We start from the raw sequence: 20,953 nt of genomic DNA on the forward strand, positions 1-20,953 counted from the left end.
TACAGGAAATGTGGGTGGGTCTTTATCTCTCTGCAGAAAGAGGTGGAGGTTTTTATCTCTCTCCAGGAAGTGTTGGAGAGTCATAATCTCTCTACAAGAAGTGGGGCAGGTCTTTATATTTCTACAGGAAGTGGGGTAGGTCTTTATATTTCTACAGGAAGTGGGGTAGGTCTTTAGCTCTCTACAGGGAGTGGGGAGGGTCTTTAGCTCTCTACAGGGAGTGGGGAGGGTCTTTAGCACTTTACAGGAAGTAAGGCGGATCTTTTGCTCTCTACAGGAAGTGAGGGTGAGTCTTTATATTTCTACAGAAAGTGGGGCAGGTCTTTATATTTCTACAGGAATTGGGGCAGGTCTTTATCTCTCTACAAGAATTGGGGTAGGTCTTTAGCTCTCTACAGGGAGTGGGGCGGGTCTTTGTCTTCCTACAGGAAATGGGGCAGGTTTTTATCTTTCAACAGGAAGTCTTGTGGGTCTTTAGCTTTCTACAGGAAGTGGGGCAAGACTTTATCTCTCTACCGGAATAGGTGGAGGGTTTTAGCTCTCTACAGGAAGTGTGGGAGAGTCTTAATCTCTACAGGAAGTGGGGCAGGTCTTTATATTTTTACAGGAAGTGGGGCAGGTCTTTATATTTCTACAGGAAGTGGGGCAGGTCTTTATATTTCTACAGGAAGTGGGGCAGGTCTTTATATTTCTAAAGGAAGTGGGGTGGGTCTTTATATTTCTACAGGAAGTGGGCCAGGTCTTTATATTTCTAAAGGAAGTGAGGCAGGTCTTTATATTTCTACAGAAAGTGGGGAAGATCTTTATATTTCTAAAGGAAGTGAGGCAGGTCTTTATATTTCTACAGGAAGTGGGGAAGATCTTTATATTTCTACAGGAAGTGGGGCAGGTCTTTATATTTCTACAAGAAGTGGGGCATGTCTTTATATTTCTACAGGAAGTAGGGCGGGTCTTTATATTTCTATAGGAAGTGGGGCGGGTCTTTATATTTCTACAGGAAGTGGGGCGGGTCTTTATATTTCTACAGAAAGTGGGGCGGGTCTTTATATTTCTACAGGAAGTAGGGTGGGTCTTTATATTTCTACAGGAAGTGGGGCGGGTCTTTATATTTCTACAGGAAGTGGGGCGGGTCTTTATATTTCTACAGGAAGTGGGGTGGGTCTCTATATTTCTACAGGAAGTGGGGCGGTTCTTTATATTTCTACAGGAAGTGGGGCGGGACTTTCTCTCTCTATAGGAATAGGTGGAGGTTTTTATCTCTCTACAGGAAGTGTGAGAGAGTCTTAATCTCTACAGGAAGTGGGGCAGGTCTTTATATTTCTACAGGAAGGGGGGTATGTCTTTAGCTCTCTACTGAAAATGGGGCGGGTCTTTATCTTTCAACAGGAAGTCTTGTGGGTCTTTAGCTTTCTAAAGGAAGTGGGGCAAGACTTTATCTCTCTATAGGAATAGGTGGAGGGTTTTAGCTCTCTTCAGGAAGTGTGGGAGAGTCTTAATCTCTACAGTAAGTGGGGCAGGTCTTGATATTTCTACAGGAAGTGGGGCGGGTCTTTATCACTCTACAGGAAGTGGGGCGGGTCTTTTTATTTGTACAGGAAGTGGGGCGGGTCTTTATATTTCTACAGGAAATGGGGCAGGTCTTTATATTTCTACAGGAAGTGGGGCGGGTCTTTATATTTCTACAGGAAGTGGGGCGGGTCTTTATATTTCTACAGGAAGTGGGGCAGGTCTTTATATTTCTACAGGAAGTGGGTCAGGTCTTTATATTTCTACAGGAAGTGGGGCAAGTATTTGTATTTCTACAAGAAGTGGGGCAGGTTTTTATATTTCTACAGGAAGTAGGGCAGGTCTTTATATTTCTAAAGGAAGTGGGGCAGGTCTTTATATTTCTAAAGGAAGTGGGGCAGGTCTTTATATTTCTACAGGAAGTGGGGCAGGTCTTTATATTTGTACAGGAAGTGGAACAGGTCTTTATATTTCTACAGGAAGTGGGGCAGTTCTTTATATTTCTACAGGAAGTGGGGCAGGTCTTCATATTTCTACAGGAAGTGGGGAGGGTCTTTATATTTCTACAGGAAGTGGGGTGGGTCTTTATCTTTAAAGGAAGTGGGGCGGGTCTTTATATTTCTACAGGAAGGGGGGTAGGTCTTTAGCTCTCTACAGGAAATGGGGCGGGTCTTTATCTTTCAACAGGAAGTCTTGTGGGTCTTTAGCTTTCTACAGGAAGTGGGGCAAGACTTTATCTCTATAGGAATAGGTGGAGGTTTTTAGCTCTCTTCAGGAAGTGTGGGAGAGTCTTAATCTCTACAGGAAGTGGGGCGGGTCTTTATATTTCTACAGGAAGTGGGGCGGGTCTTTATATTTCTACAGGAAGTGGGGCAGGTCTTTATATTTCTACAGGAAGTAGGGCGGGTCTTTATTTCTACAGGAAGTGGGGCGGGTCTTTATATTTCTACAGGAAGTGGGGCGGGTCTTTATATTTCGACAGGAAGTGGGGCAGGTCTTTTTATTTCTACAGGAAGTGGGGTAGGTCTTTATCTTTAAAGGAAGTGAGGATGGGTCATGGTCAATCTACAAGAAGAGAGGGCGGGTCTTTTTCTATCTACAGGAAGAGGGGGGGAATATTTATCTCTCTACAGAAAGAGAGACTAGGTTTTGCTTTTTCATTTTTTTGTATATGTATTTACCTCCCCCCGGGGACTAGAACCAACAACCTACAACACTGCATGCACCAGCTAAAGCTGAAAACCTGATTTTTTTTTATATGTTCAGCTTTTATATATTCAGACTTAGACTAGCTACTTCTGTATTCACACTATGGTAATACTACGCACCCACAGTCCAGCGTACACTAATGTATTCACACCCCCGATGAGCACCAATGTGTGTATCCATCATCATCTAGCAGAGACATGCATGGATTCCATTTTTTCCATGTAAATCCAAGACACTTACATTTTACACGTTCATTAACGTCTTGTATCACCTGAGCCGCAGCAGAAATATCTTTACTAATTAAGACTCCCTGTTAATATGTCAAGTCGTCTTGGCGGAGCGTCCTGCACTCAACAGATAAGACAAATGAATTTCTATACAGCTACTCAAGTGGAAACCGGATTCAGCCTCTCGTCGGGGAAGTTGCTATAGTCATTACTTTTCGTACAACTTTTCTGCACATTAAATGATATTTTGGCTGCGGCAGCGACGGGCGGACCTGACGGCTGGTAATGGGGCATACCACTTCATTCAGCCTTCATCTGCTTTTTGGCGCTGCAGTAATGAATGTCATTACGGGATATATGACCGGCCTCCTAACGAGGATTCTTAGCGCATAATTGTGCCCCATCTGTGCGCCATGAGGAGACGGGCGGCGGCTTAAGAAACGCTGTTTGTATCAATGTTCTAATAGAATTGTCACTACGCGTCGCACACGACAAATTAGAATAGACCGAATGCCGAAATACCAATATTATCCTTTGTCATCCAGAGAATCGGCCATTTCTGTTTTTTTTAAAAATACGTTTATAGAAAAACTTTCATATATGTAAGGGGGTGTACATAATAAACTGAGAGGATGAAACGATGCTCTACAATGCTTCTAGACAAATGAGGACCTCTCCAGGGACTCACGTGACTAAGGGACTTTCAGCTTTATATAACAGGAAAAGAGACACAGAAATACTACTCCTTGTAAGGAACCTTAGTATTTCCACAAAGTATGATACCCTTCTCATGGCCTCCAATGGGTATGGTGTTCTCACGCAGTATGATGCCTCACAGTACATTCCCCCCACACAGAGTATAATGTCCTCACAGCACATTCCCCCCACACACAGTATGATGCCTCACAGTACATTCCCCCACACACAGTATGATGACCCCACAGTACATTCCCCACACACAGTATGATGTCCTCACAGTACATTCCCCCCACACACAGTATGATGCCTCACAGTACATTCCCCCCACACACAGTATGATGTACTCACAGTACATTCCCCCCACACACAGTATGATGTCTCCACAGTACATTCCCCCCACACACAGTATAATGTCCTCACAGTACATTCCCCCCACACAGAGTATAATGTCCTCACAGTACATTCCCCCACACACAGTATGATGTCCTCACAGTACATTCCCCCACACACAGTATGATGTCCTCACAGTACATTCCCCCACACACAGTATGATGTCCTCACAGTACATTCCCCCACACACAGTATGATGTCCCCATAGTACATTCCCCACACACAGTATGATGTCCTCACAGTACATTCCCCCACACACAGTATGATGTCCTCACAGTACATTCCCCACACACAGTATAAAGTCCCCACAGTACATTCCCCCCACACACAGTATGATGTCCTCACAGTACATTCCCCCACACACAGTATAATGTCCTCACAGTACATTCCCCCACACCCAGTATGATGTCCCCACAGTACATTCCCCACACACAGTATGATGCCTCACAGTACATTCCCCCCACACACAGTATGATGTCTCCACAGTACATTCCCCCCACACACAGTATAATGTCCTCACAGTACATTCCCCACACACACAGTATGATGCCTCACAGTACATTCCCCCCACACACAGTATGATGTCTCCACAGTACATTCCCCCCACACACAGTATAATGTCCTCACAGTACATTCCCCCCACACAGAGTATAATGTCCTCACAGTACATTCCCCCACACACAGTATGATGTCCTCACAGTACATTCCCCCACACACAGTATGATGTCCTCACAGTACATTCCCCCACACACAGTATGATGTCCTCACAGTACATTCCCCCACACACAGTATGATGTCCCCATAGTACATTCCCCACACACAGTATGATGTCCTCACAGTACATTCCCCCACACACAGTATGATGTCCTCACAGTACATTCCCCACACACAGTATAAAGTCCCCACAGTACATTCCCCCCACACACAGTATGATGTACTCACAGTACATTCCCCCACACACAGTATAATGTCCTCACAGTACATTCCCACACACACAGTATAATGTCCTCACAGTACATTCCCCACACACACAGTATGATGCCTCACAGTACATTCCCCCCACACACAGTATGATGTCCTCACAGTATATTCCCCCACACACAGTATGATGCCTCACAGTACATTCCCCCACACACAGTATGATGTCCTCACAGTACATTCCCCACACACAGTATGATGTCCCCACAGTACATTCCCCCACACACAGTATGATGTCCCCACAGTACATTCCCCCACACACAGTATGATGTCCTCACAGTACATTCCCCACACACAGTATAATGTCCCCACAGTACATTCCCCCACACACAGTATGATGTCCTCACAGTACATTCACCCCACACACAGTATGATGTCCTAACAGTGCCCCACACACAGTATGATGTCCTCACAGTACATTCCCCCACACACAGTATAATGTCCTCACAGTACATTCCCCCACACACAGTATAATGTCCTCACAGTACATTCCCCACACACACAGTATGATGCCTCACAGTACATTCCCCCCACACACAGTATGATGTCCTCACAGTATATTCCCCCACACACAGTATGATGCCTCACAGTACATTCCCCCACACACAGTATGATGTCCTCACAGTACATTCCCCACACACAGTATGATGTCCCCACAGTACATTCCCCCACACACAGTATGATGTCCCCACAGTACATTCCCCCACACACAGTATGATGTCCTCACAGTACATTCCCCACACACAGTATAATGTCCCCACAGTACATTCCCCCACACACAGTATGATGTCCTCACAGTACATTCACCCCACACACAGTATGATGTCCTAACAGTGCCCCACACACAGTATGATGTCCTCACAGTACATTCCCCCACACACAGTATAATGTCCCCACAGTACATTCCCCCAGACACAGTATAATGTCCTCACAGTACATTCCCCCACACACAGTATGATGTCCTCACAAAACATTCACCCCACACACAGTATGATGTCCTCATAGTGCCCCACACACAGTATGATGTCCTCACAGTACATTCCCCCACACACAGTATAATGTTCCCACAGTACATTCCCTCACACACAGTATGATGTCCTCACAGTACATTCCCCCCCACACAGTATGATCTCCTCACAAAACATTCCTCACACACAGTATGATGTCCCCACAGTACATTCCCCCACACACAGTATGATGTCCCCACAGTACATTCCCCCCCACACAGTATGATGTCCCCACACACAGTATGATTTCCCCACAGTACATTCCCCCCACACACAGTATGATGTCCCCGCAGTACATTTCAACACACACAGTATGATGTCCTCACAGTACAATCCCCCCCACACACAGTATGATGTCCCCACAGTACATTCCCCCACACACAGTATGTCCTCATAGTATTTTCCCCCACACACAGTATGATGTCCCCACAGTACATTCCCCCACACACAGTATGATGTCCTCACAGTACATTCCCCCACACACAGTATGATGTCCTCACAGTACATTCCCCCACACACAGTATGATGTCCTCACAGTACATTCCCCCACACACAGTATGATGTCCCCATAGTACATTCCCCACACACAGTATGATGTCCTCACAGTACATTCCCCCACACACAGTATGATGTCCTCACAGTACATTCCCCACACACAGTATAAAGTCCCCACAGTACATTCCCCTCACACACAGTATGATGTCCTCACAGTATATTCCCCCCACACACAGTATGATGTCCTCACAGTGCATTCCCCCACACACAGTATAATGTCCTCACAGTACATTCCCCACACACACAGTATGATGCCTCACAGTACATTCCCCCCACACACAGTATGATGTCCTCACAGTATATTCCCCCACACTCAGTATGATGCCTCACAGTACATTCCCCCACACACAGTATGATGTCCTCACAGTACATTCCCCACACACAGTATGATGTCCTCACAGTGCCCCACACACAGTATGATGTCCTCACAGTACATTCCCCACACACACAGTATGATGCCTCACAGTACATTCCCCCCACACACAGTATGATGTCCTCACAGTATATTCCCCCACACTCAGTATGATGCCTCACAGTACATTCCCCCACACACAGTATGATGTCCTCACAGTACATTCCCCACACACAGTATGATGTCCTCACAGTGCCCCACACACAGTATGATGTCCTCACAGTACATTCCCCCACTCACAGTATGATGTCCCCACAGTACATTCCCCCACACACAGTATAATGTCCCCACAGTACATTCACCCACACACAGTATAATGTCCTCACAGTACATTCCCCCACACACAGTATGATGTCCTCACAGTACATTCACCCCACACACAGTATGATGTCCTCATAGTGCCCCACACACAGTATGATGTCCTCACAGTGCATTCCCCCACACACAGTATAATGTCCCCACAGTACATTCCCTCACACACAGTATGATGTCCTCACAGTACATTCCCCCACACACAGTATGATCTCCTCACAAAACATTCCTCACACACAGTATGATGTCCCCACAGTACATTCCCCCACACACAGTATGATGTCCCCACAGTACATTCCCCCCCACACAGTATGATGTCCCCACACACAGTATGATGTCCCCACAGTACATTCCCCCCACACACAGTATGATGTCCCCGCAGTACATTTCAACACACACAGTATGATGTCCTCACAGTACAATCCCCCCCACACACAGTATGATGTCCCCACAGTACATTCCCCCACACACAGTATATCCTCATAGTATTTTCCCCCACACACAGTATGATGTCCCCACAGTACATTCCCCCCACACACAGTATGATGTCCTCACAGTACATTCCGCCACACACACAGTATGATGTCCTCACAGTACATTCCCCCCACACACACAGTATGATATCCCCACAGTACATTCCCCCACACACAGTATGATGTCCTCACAGTACATTCCCCCACATACAGTATGATGTCCCCACAGTACATTTTCCCTACACACAGTATGATGTCCTCACAGTACATTCCCCCCACACACAGTATGGTGTCCCCACAGTACATTCCCCCCACACACAGTATGGTGTCCCCACAATACATTCTCCCCACACACAGTATGGTGTCCCCACAGTACTTTCCCCCACACACAGTATGATGTCCTCATAATGCATTCCCCCAGACACAGTATGATGTCCCCACAGTACATTCCCCACACACAGTATGATGTCCCCACAGTACATTCCCCACACACAGTATGATGTCCCCACAGTACATTCCCCACACACAGTATGATGTCCTCACAGTACATTCCCCCACACACAGTATGATGTCCTCACAGTACATTCCCCCACACACAGTATGATGTCCTCACAGTACATTCCCCCACACACAGTATGATGTCCCCATAGTACATTCCCCACACACAGTATGATGTCCTCACAGTACATTCCCCCACACACAGTATGATGTCCTCACAGTACATTCCCCACACACAGTATAAAGTCCCCACAGTACATTCCCCTCACACACAGTATGATGTCCTCACAGTATATTCCCCCCACACACAGTATGATGTCCTCACAGTGCATTCCCCCACACACAGTATAATGTCCTCACAGTACATTCCCCACACACACAGTATGATGCCTCACAGTACATTCCCCCCACACACAGTATGATGTCCTCACAGTATATTCCCCCACACTCAGTATGATGCCTCACAGTACATTCCCCCACACACAGTATGATGTCCTCACAGTACATTCCCCACACACAGTATGATGTCCTCACAGTGCCCCACACACAGTATGATGTCCTCACAGTACATTCCCCCACTCACAGTATGATGTCCCCACAGTACATTCCCCCACACACAGTATAATGTCCCCACAGTACATTCACCCACACACAGTATAATGTCCTCACAGTACATTCCCCCACACACAGTATGATGTCCTCACAGTACATTCACCCCACACACAGTATGATGTCCTCATAGTGCCCCACACACAGTATGATGTCCTCACAGTACATTCCCCCACACACAGTATAATGTCCCCACAGTACATTCCCTCACACACAGTATGATGTCCTCACAGTACATTCCCCCACACACAGTATGATCTCCTCACAAAACATTCCTCACACACAGTATGATGTCCCCACAGTACATTCCCCCACACACAGTATGATGTCCCCACAGTACATTCCCCCCCACACAGTATGATGTCCCCACACACAGTATGATGTCCCCACAGTACATTCCCCCCACACACAGTATGATGTCCCCGCAGTACATTTCAACACACACAGTATGATGTCCTCACAGTACAATCCCCCACACACACAGTATGATGTCCCCACAGTACATTCCCCCACACACAGTATATCCTCATAGTATTTTCCCCCACACACAGTATGATGTCCCCACAGTACATTCCCCCCACACACAGTATGATGTCCTCACAGTACATTCCGCCACACACACAGTATGATGTCCTCACAGTACATTCCCCCCACACACACAGTATGATATCCCCACAGTACATTCCCCCACACACAGTATGATGTCCTCACAGTACATTCCCCCACATACAGTATGATGTCCCCACAGTACATTTTCCCTACACACAGTATGATGTCCTCACAGTACATTCCCCCCACACACAGTATGGTGTCCCCACAGTACATTCCCCCCACACACAGTATGGTGTCCCCACAATACATTCTCCCCACACACAGTATGGTGTCCCCACAGTACTTTCCCCCACACACAGTATGATGTCCTCATAATGCATTCCCCCAGACACAGTATGATGTCCCCACAGTACATTCCCCACACACAGTATGATGTCCCCACAGTACATTCCCCACACACAGTATGATGTCCTCACAGTATATTCTCCTCACACACAGTATGTTGTCCCCACAGTACATTCCCCCACACACAGTATGATGTCCTCACAGTACATCCCCCCCCACACAGTATGGGGTCCCCACAGTATATTCCCCCCACACACAGTATGGTGTCCCCACAGTACATTCTCCCCACACACAGTATGGTGTCCCCACAGTACTTTCCCCCACACACAGTATGATGTCCTCATAATGCATTCCCCACACACAGTATGATGTCCCCACAGTACATTCCCCACACACAGTATGATGTCCTCACAGTACATTCTCCTCACACACAGTATGATGTCCCCACAGTACATTCCCCCACACACAGTATGATGTCCCCATAGTACATTCCTCCCATACACAATATGATGTCCCCACAGTACATTTCCCCCACACATAGTATGATGTCCCCACAGTACATTTCCCCCACACACAGTATGATGTCCCCACAGTACATTTCCCCCACTCACAGTATAATGCCCTGAAACTGACACTAGAGGGATTACTTAAGTTTGTGGACAATTTGGGGGGGTGGGGGTGGGGGGTTGTTTAAACCTGCTAATATGTTTTGTTTTGCCTTTTATTAGAACTTTTAAAGAATACAGTGTCTTATTTGAAAAGTCCATAGATTCACACAGAATGCCAGGAAACCATTCATACAACATCAACTAACATTACAACTAGTAGCTTGTACATTGTTATACATAATATAATCATCTTCTGACAGAGTATCACAAAATTCAATCTGCTCTAAAGGTCAAACCACTAAGTCAGTGTAGATATACTCATTACTCTTTTTTTTTAGACTTCAGAACTACTTATGAGGATTTCACCGCTCACACAACAGTTGTCATTTCTGATTTTTCATTTACAGGGGGACAAAGGAGAGGACGGCTTACCAGGTGTGGATGGCATCCAGGGGCCGGAGGTAAGTAAAAAGCAATCAGCATTATATACAGTAGGTATAGGCATATTACCAGAAAAATGCAAATCTGCAGGAATTCTTCATTTCTTTGAAAAATCATTGTAGAGTTTGGTAACTAGAATATCGGGAGGAGGGGTATGCAGCTGCAGCTGTGAGACTTACAGGGGTCATAAACGGAGATACATCAGATAGCATTATCACCCAGACAAGTCCATTAGTCAGACACAGGTGGAAAAAGAAGCATTTTTTAGGGGCAAATCAGATGAATGGAAAAGAAGTAGAAAAGTTTGATGGCAACACTTTCAAAGCAGAGCAACTCTTGTGCTCTGGCTCCCTCTAGTGTTAGAAATGGAAATTACATTGTTTTCCAATTTTATCCAGACTAAAAAGGGTTTCATTTGTCTTTCTCTGTGTAGATTCCATATATTTTTTTGTATAAATATTAATATATTTTATGAATTTTCATGATTATAGTTAAAATATGCATATCTGCACTTACAATAAAAAAATTCATATTATTTTATATTGTAATATTTAACCTCCTCCCTGTCCATTATGTATATATCCCATCATGGGGTGTGCGCTGATATACAGTGCAGGCCCAGGAGACCATGGTGCTCTTCTGGGATTCATAGTGAAATAATGCAATTTGCTTCATATGTAATCATTTTGTCATAGCATAAAGTCACCACTAGGGGGAGCTCCCTGCATACAAATGTTATCAACTACAGGTAAAGGGATTGTACAGGATTAGATAAACGTGTCTGCCTTCTTACAAAGGCTACACGTCTTGTGTCCAATTTGTCAGATCGGTTTTATTGGGTGCGATGAGGTGTAATACCACACATGACCTGTGGACAGGAGTGGTGCTGTTTTCCTTAGGAAGAAGCCATATTTTTCTAACGCTATGCAGCTCTGCTATGGCCAATGCTAGCCATGTAAACTTATATACAGTATATTGTCCCCAGGGGTGGGTGGCATGAAAATGATAATAAGCAAGTGCCTGCGGGAAAGCTCCCTCGTGTCACGCTGCTGATATTACAACCTCTGCAGAACATTGTGCATGATATCAGGACTGAATATCACAGGTTTGGCAGCAGTATGACCTACCACAAACTTTTATTTCAGGGACCACCTGGACCTCCAGGACCCGTTGGACCTTTGGGACCGCCAGGCCTCCAGGTAAGAAGATCCTTAAAATCTCCAAAAAGTAGAGATCTGAGGAGCGGTCTCATGTTACACCATGGAAATGTTGAAGGTTCTTTAGACAAGATCTGAATCAAAAATGCGTAAACATCGCCTGGAATAAAAAACGTTTCATTCATTTCTATGGGAAATTCACTTTGCTGCTGCAGGAGGGCGTCTGAGCACATTTCTTCCTGAAGAGGTTTCAAACAAAGTCTTAAGGGGGCTTTAGACGCTACGATATTGTTAATGAATTATTGTCGGGGTCATGGTGTTTGTGACGCACATCCGGCGACGTTAACGACATTGCATCATGTGACACGTACAAGCGTCAAAAGTGGTCAAAATCGTTCGCCACGGAGAGGTCGTCCTGAAACAAAAAATCGTTCTCTGCTTATTAGCAATGTTGTTCGTCAATCCTGCGGCACCACACATCGCTATGGACGCTAAGGACGACTATCTCCTTACCTGCCTCCACCAGCAATGCAGAAGGAAGGAGGTGGGCGGGATGTTACGTCCCGCTCATCTCCGCCCCTCCGCTTCTATTGGACGCCTACTGTGTGACGTCGCTGTGACGCCGCACGAACCACCCCCTTAGAAAGGAGGCAGTTCGCCGGCCAGAGCGACGTCGCAGGGCAGGTAAGTCCGTGTGACGGGGGTAAGCGAGGTTGTGCGGCACGGGCAGCGATTTGCCCGTGTCGCACAACCAACGGGTGGCGGGTACACTCACTAGCAATATCGATACTGAAATCACAGCGTGTAAAGCCCCCTTTATAGAAATGCACATCTGAGAGAGCGTCTGAAGAAATCTGCCCAAACTAGGCACTGTCCAATCAAAAGGCTGCAATACACACAAGGGACATCCCAGAGACGCCCCAGAGATGCCACAGATACATCCAGAGATACTCTAGAGATGCCCCAGATATGCCCCAGAGACACCCCAGAGATGCTCTTGAGAAGCCCCAGATACGCCATAGAGACACTCTAGAGACTCCCCAAAGATGCTCTAGAGACACCCAAGAGATGCTCTAGAGATGCCCTAGAGACGCCCCAGAGATGCTCTAGAGATGCCCCAGAGACGCCCCAGAGACGCCCCAGAGGTGTCCCAGATACCCCCCGAGACACCCCAGAGATGCTCTAGAGACACCCCACAGATGATCTAGAGATGCCCCAGATGTGCCCCAGAGATGCGCTAGTGATGCCCCACAGATGCTGTAGAGACACCCCAGAGATGCCCCAGAGGTGCCCCAGATACGTCCCAGAGCCGCCCCATAGTCGCCCCATAGCCACCGCAGAGCCGCCCCAGAGACGTCCCAGAGATGCCCCAGATATGCCCCAGATATGCCCCACGGATGCTCCAGAGATGTCCCAGAGACACCCCAGAGATCAGAGATGCCACAGATAAGTCCAAGTGATGCTCCAGAGATGCTGCAGAGATGCCCCAGGGACGCCCCATATAAACCCAAGATACGTCTCAGAGATGTTCCAGAGATGCCCAAGATGCCCCAGATACACCCCAGTTATGCCCCAGAGATTCCCCATAGACAATTTGAGACGCCTAAGAGACATCTGAGAGACACCACAGAGACATCCCAAAGATACCCAGAGATGCTAAAAAGATGTCCCAGAGACGCCCCAGAAAAACCCGAGACATCTGAGAGCTGCCACTGAGACACTACAGAAGCATCCCAGAGACGCCTCAGAGATGTCCAAAAGATGCTGCAGACACAATAGACACATCCCAGAGACATCCCTAGAGATACCCCAGAGACTATCTAGAGACACCCCATAGATGCCACAGAGACACTCCAGAAACATCACAGAGGCACCCCAGAGATACTCCCGAGACATCCAAGAGATGCCTCAGAAATACCCAAGAGACACCCCAGACATGCCCAAAAGATGCTGCAGACACTACAGACACATCCCAGAGACATCTCAGAGACACCGCAAAGACGCCGTGGAGATGCCCCAGCATTACACCAGAGATGCTCTAGAGACGCCGCAGAGACACTCCAGAAACATCCCAGAGACTCCCAAAAGATGCCACAGGGACGACCGAGCGACACCCCAGAGATACCCCCAAGACACTCCAGAAACATCCCAGAGACTCCCAAAAGATGCCACGGAGACAACCCAGAGATACCCCCAAGACACTCCAGAAACATCCCAGAGACTCCCAAAAGATGCCACAGAGACGACCGAGCGACACCCCAGAGATACCCCCAAGACACTCCAGAAACATTCCAGAGACAGCCCAGAAGCACCCTACAGATGCCCCAGAGACGTCTCGGAGATGCCCCAGAGAAGCAGCAGAATGTGCATTGTATCAGTGCTCACGTCTGCTCCATACAGGAGGGGACACCGAGGAGACGGGGACGACATCTGTGCTAACGCTGCTATCATCTTCCTAACACTGAAATAAGAATGAAGATCACCTCTGTCATTAGTTCATTTAGCAAAGAAACACGGAGCGACCGTGAGGAGACCGCGAGAATTGTTAGACGTTATGCACAGTATTTACATAAATTTCAAAATCAATAAGAGACATTCAGGAGCTGACGATCTGCATCATGTAACAGCGCCGCTATCATCAGAGAGAAAATCATCTGCTACATCCCATAGCAGAAAGAATAAATCCTGCTCTGTACAACGACATAATCACTATACTACAGTCCCCAAATTACTATAATATTATATCTAATATACTGCTCAAGAATAAAAGCACTATAATACTGCCCCTATATACAAGAATATAACTACTATAATACTGCCCCTATATACAAGAATATAACTACTATAATACTGCCCCTATTTACAAGAATATAACTACTATAATACTGCCCCTATGTACAAGAATATAACTACTATAATACTGCCCCTATATACAAGAATATAACTACTATAATACTGCCCCTATTTACAAGAATATAACTACTATAATACTGCCCCTATTTACAAGAATATAACTACTATAATACTGCCCCTATATACAAGAATATAACTACTATAATACTGCTCCTATGTACAAGAATATAACTACTATAATACTGCCCCTATTTACAAGAATATAACTACTATAATACTGCCCCTATGTACAAGAATATAACTACTATAATACTGCCCCTATGTACAAGAATATAACTACTATAATACTGCCCCCTATGTACAAGAATATAACTACTATAATACTGCCCCTATGTACAAGAACATAACTACTATAATACTGCCCCTATGTACAAGAATATAACTACTATAATACTGCCCCTATGTACAAGAATATAACTACTATAATACTGCTCCCTATGTACAAGAATAAAACTACTATAATACTGCTCCTATGTACAAGAATATAACTACTATAATACTGCTCCTATGTACAAGAATATAACTACTATAATACTGCCCCTATATACAAGAATATAACTACTATAATACTGCCCCTATGTACAAGAATATAACTACTATAATACTGCCCCTATATACTAACAATATAACTACTATAATACTGCCCCTATATACAAGAATATAACTACTATAATACTGCCCCTATGTACAAGAATATAACTACTATAATACTGCCCCTATATGCAAGAATATAACTACTATAATACTGCCCCTATGTACAAGAATATAACTACTACAATACTGCCCTCTATATACAAGAATATAACTGCTATAATACTGCCCCCTATATACAAGAATATAACTACTATAATACTGCCCCTATGTACAAGAATATAACTACTATAATACTGCTCCCTATGTACAAGAATAAAACTACTATAATACTGCCCCCTATGTATAAGAATATAACTACTATAATACTGCCTCCTATGTACAAGAATATAACTACTATAATACTGCCCTCTATATACAAGAATATAACTGCTATAATACTGCTCCCTATGTACAAGAATATAACTACTATAATACTGCCCCTATGTACAAGAATATAGCTACTATAATACTGCTACTATATACAAGAATATAACTACTATAATACTGTTCCTATGTACAAGAATATAACACATACACATTGTGTATGATATGGTTTAGGCTGATTAATGCCTTTATAGTGATATCTCACAGCAGGACGTAGCATTGTATATGACATAATCGGTGCTGATGTTGAGCAGGACGGGTCAGATATTGAGTAAGTCACAGCTCGGTCAGTGAAATGCGTTGGTTGTAGTCCGCAGTGATCTCTCGGGCTCGGCGCTGCGGGGGGATGAATCTATTGCAGCTGTCAGCCCCTCCGCCCACACCGGTGACTCACTATTAATCTATAACCCCCGCCTGTTTATTCTCGACCTTTCTACAAATTGAGATAAATGTTTTTTCTTAGCCATCCTCTAAATCCACAGGGATGTCCGTACTTCAGTAATAATGACAACGTTTATTATGTATTGCATTAGGTTTGTATATATCTTTTTTAGGGATTACCCGGTGAAATAGGATTTCCTGGAAAACCTGGGAAGACCGGCCCCCCGGTGAGTATAGACTGATATCTGGATCTGGAATAAACTACAACCAAGTGGACGCAATTTACTAATTAGGTGACTTTGGGAGGCAATGGGTCACGCAGGATATTATGTAGGGACATCAGACTACAGGGGGCTGACCTGTCTTCATGTGGAGTGTACCGGCCACCGGCCAACCCACCGTACTGGCCACCGGCCAACCCACCGGCAGTCGGAAGTCCAGGGTCTAGGGAGCAACGCTGTATTTACATTGAATGAAAAAAAAAAAACATGAGCCCTGTTTCCATGTTCTTGACCAGGCACATTTTCAGATTTTTTTTCATACATTCATTTTTTTGGGGGGCTATTCATAACATTTTTGTCTTTTTTCCTTTATATGTCAGGCTTAATTTTTCTATGATTTTTATATAATTTTTAGGTTTTTTTGTATCAAACACGTCCTTTTTTCAGCTAAAAGAGGGAGAATAGAAACCATAATTAAACTGGCAAAGGTCCTTCCTTTCCCTTCCTTCCTTCCCCTTCCTTCTTTTCTTCCTACCTTCCTTCCTTCCTCCTCTTTCCTTCTCTTTTCTTCATCCTCCTTTCATTTCCTTCATGCATGCCTCCTTTTCATTCTTTCTCTCTGTCTATCTTTCCTTCCTTCTCTTCACCTTTCCTTCATCCTTTCCTTCCTTCCTTTCCTTTTTTTCCTTATTTCCTTCATCCTCCCTTCCCTCATTTTCCTTCCTTCCTTTCCATCCTTTCTTAATTTATTCCTTCCTTTCATCCTTCCTTCCTCACTTCCTTCATTTTCCCTTCCTTTTCATTCTTTCCTTCCTTCCCTGTCCTTCATCCTTCCTTCCTTCCTTCCATTTGCTTCTTCCTTCCTTTCCTTGATCCTTCCCTTTCTTTCCTTTCCTCTTCTTCCTTCTTTCCTTCATCCTCCCTTCCTTTGATTACCTTCCTTCCCTTTCCTTCCTTCCTTTCCATCCTTTACTTTCTCCCTTCCTTCCTTCTTCAATTTCTTCCCTTTCCTTCCTTGTCCCTCCTTCCCTTTCCTTCATCCTCCCTTCCTTCCATTTCCTTCATCCTTCTTTTCCTGCCTTCCTTCCTCCCTTCCTTTCATTTCCTTCATCCTTCCTTCCTTCTTTAATTCCTTCCTTCCTCCCTTCCTTCCCTTTCCTTTCGTACTTCCCTTCATCCTCCCTTCCTTCCTTCTTCTTCCTTCCATTCCTTCCTTCCTTCTTTCCTTCCTTCCTTCCTTCCATCCTTCCCCTTCCTTCCTCCTCTTTCCTTCTCTTTTCTTCATCCTCCTTTCCTTCCTTTTCATTCTCTCTGTCTATCTTTCCTTCTTTCTTTCCTTCCTTCTCTTCACCTTTCCTTTCCTTCATCCTTTCCTTCCTTCCTTTCCTTTTTTTCCTTATTTCCTTCATCCTCCCTTCCCTCATTTTCCTTCCTTCCTTTCCATCCTTTTCTTCTTTTCGTAATTTATTCCTTTTGTCCTTCCTTTCTCAGTTCCTTCTTTTTCCCTTCCTTTTCATTCCTTCCTTCTTCCCTGTCCTTCATCCTTCCTTCCATTTGCTTCTTACTTCCTATCCTTGATCCTTCCCTTTCCTTCCTTTCCTCCTCTTCCTTCTTTCCTTCATCCTCCCTTCCCTTGATTACCTTCCTTCCCTCCTTTCCATCCTTTACTTTCTCCCTTCTTTCCTTAATTCCTTCCTTCTTCAATTTCTTCCCTTTTTTTCTTGTCCCTCCTTCCCTTTCCTTCATCCTCCCTTCCTTCTATTTCCTTCATCCTTCTTTTCCTGCCTTCCTTCCTCCCTTCCTTCCCTTTCCTTCCTTTTCCTTCATTACTTCCCTTCCCTTCATCCTCCCTTCCTTGCTTCCTTTTCCTTCCTTCCATCCTTCCTCCCTTTCTTTCTTCCCTTTCCTTTAATTTCCTTCCTCCCTTCCTTTCCTTTTATTTCCTTCATCCTTGATCCCAAGACTATATACACAGCACTCGCATAGCACTGAATACATATTGAATAGAAGGCAGAGATGGTAACACACCATCTCTGCCACCTTTAGGAGGAGTCCAGCAGTTTCTGATAATCGACTCCATCCTTCTACAGCTGCTGCTGACTCTGCAGTGACATCCTAAAATGTAATTTCTGGGTTATTTGTGGAGCCTGACAATTTAAATAATTGGGAGGTGCACGGGTGGTTATGTCCAGTTATGTCCCAAGCATTCATTTGAGCTCTCCTTCCAGAATATTGGCATGACGGCAGCCACCCACCGAACCGGAAATAAGGCCGCAGTGGGGAGCTGCTTCCTGGCCACGTCCTCTAATAGTAACATGTCTATGTCCACATTGTCCAGCAATGGAACAAGACTATGGGGCCATATATAAACCATTGTCTCCAGTGAATGTCCACCGTAATATTCCCTCAGAAGATAACATATTAGCATCTGACATATACTCGAAAGTGACTTATGTCCACTTTGGTGGACTGATGAGAGAGAATGAAACCTGGTGTCATCTGAATCAGTCTACACAAACTCTTATTATATGACTAGTTACTATAAATCTGTCTCTACAATAACTGTATCTATTTACTAGGGATCACCTGGAAAAGATGGACTAGAAGGAGCGGATGGAAAACCCGGCCCAAAGGTAAAACGCATCTGATCTTCTGGACTTAACAGAAGATCAGCCAAGACCATGAAATATAAAATATCTCAATGTTTCAGGAGCTCCATGAAGAAAGAGACACCTCATGGACTTCTGGAATAGTCAACAAATCTTCCCAGCCCCAAGAAAAAAAACCCCAAACCTTTCATAATCCAACAATTTCGGGAAGCTTCCTTGTGACCATTTGTCTCAAGGAGATAAAGACCAATAGACAAAGTAGAGAAGGGGCAGGGTGGAGACCGAGAAAAGGAATTTGGTCAAGGTTTCTCCATTTCTCCTGAAAGCCAATCATGAAAACTGGCAATAATGCCAACCTACCCTATAGCAGAGATCATAAACGTATGATTTACTCTTGGAAAACCTTATAGGAGGCCACTGCTTCATTCACTGAGTATTGGAGAGTTGGTCACACATCCACAATACATGCCATTCACACATATGGAACTTCAATTTCGAGACCAGTAGAGGTCTCCAAAGCTAGACATCTATACATACTAATCTATGGATGGGATAAATATGGCTCCTCTATACATACTAATCTATGGATGGGATAAATATGGCTCCTCTATACATACTAATCTATGGATGGGATAGATGTGGCTCCTCTATACATACTAATCTATGGATGGGATAAATATGGCTCCTCTATACATACTAATCTATGGATGGGATAGATATGGCTCCTCTATACATACTAATCTATGGATGGAATAGATATGGCTCCTCTATACATACTAATCTATGGATGGGATAGATGTGGCTCCTCTATACATACTAATCTATGGAAGGTACAGATATGGCTCCTCTATACATACTAATCTATGGATGGGATAGATGTGGTTCCTCTGTACATACTAATCTATGGATGGGATAGATGTGGCTCCTCTATACATACTAATCTATGGATGGGATAGATGTGGCTCCTCTATACATACTAATCTATGGATGGGATAGATGTGGCTCCTCTATACATACTAATCTATGGATGGGATAGATATGGCTGCTCTATACATACTAATCTATGGATGGGATAGATGTGGCTGCTCTATACATACTAATCTATGGAAGGTACAGATATGGCTCCTCTATACATACTAATCTATGGATGGGATAGATGTGGTTCCTCTATACATACTAATCTATGGATGGGATAGATGTGGCTCCTCTATACATACTAATCTATGGATGGGATAGATGTGGCTCCTCTATACATACTAATCTATGGATGGGATAGATGTGGCTCCTCTATACATACTAATCTATGGATGGGATAGATGTGGCTGCTCTATACATACTAATCTATGGAAGGTATAGATGTGGCTCCTCTATACATACTAATCTATGGATGGGATAGATATGGCTCCTCTATACATACTAATCTATGGATGGGATAGATGTGGCTCCTCTATACATACTAATCTATGGAAGGTATAGATGTGGCTCCTCTATATACTCTGCTCTATGGATAAGATACACAGCGAGGAAAATAAGTATTTGATCCTCTCCCGATTTTCCAAGTTTTCCCACCAACAAAGAATGGAGAGGTCTGTAATATTTATCGTAGGTAACTTCAACTGAACTGTGACAGAATAAACAAATCCAAAAAATTCTATTGTATGATTTATAAATAATTAATTTGCAATTTATAGCATTAAATAAGTATTTGATCACCGACCAACCAGCAAGAATTCTGCTCTCACAGACCTCTTATTTTTTCTCCTACTCAGCACTCATTACCTGTATTAATTGCTCCTGTTTGATCTCATTAACTGTATAAAAGACACATGTCCAC

The 20,953-nt window shown here is 44.5% G+C and overlaps 1 protein-coding gene across 1 annotated transcript in view; it reads left to right on the plus strand.

Moving 5' to 3' along the window:
* The window catches only part of COL22A1 (collagen type XXII alpha 1 chain), a 515,443-nt gene that overhangs the window by 292,959 nt on the left and 201,531 nt on the right, over positions 1-20,953 (plus strand). The window contains exons 24-27 of the mRNA XM_075316011.1: positions 10,788-10,841; positions 11,967-12,020; positions 16,463-16,516; positions 19,090-19,143. Coding sequence (XP_075172126.1) covers positions 10,788-10,841; positions 11,967-12,020; positions 16,463-16,516; positions 19,090-19,143 — 216 coding nt within the window. The remainder of the gene's footprint in view (positions 1-10,787; positions 10,842-11,966; positions 12,021-16,462; positions 16,517-19,089; positions 19,144-20,953) is intronic.

Source organism: Anomaloglossus baeobatrachus, chromosome 6 (assembly GCF_048569485.1).
Source record: "Anomaloglossus baeobatrachus isolate aAnoBae1 chromosome 6, aAnoBae1.hap1, whole genome shotgun sequence".
Classification (NCBI taxonomy): domain Eukaryota; kingdom Metazoa; phylum Chordata; class Amphibia; order Anura; family Aromobatidae; genus Anomaloglossus; species Anomaloglossus baeobatrachus.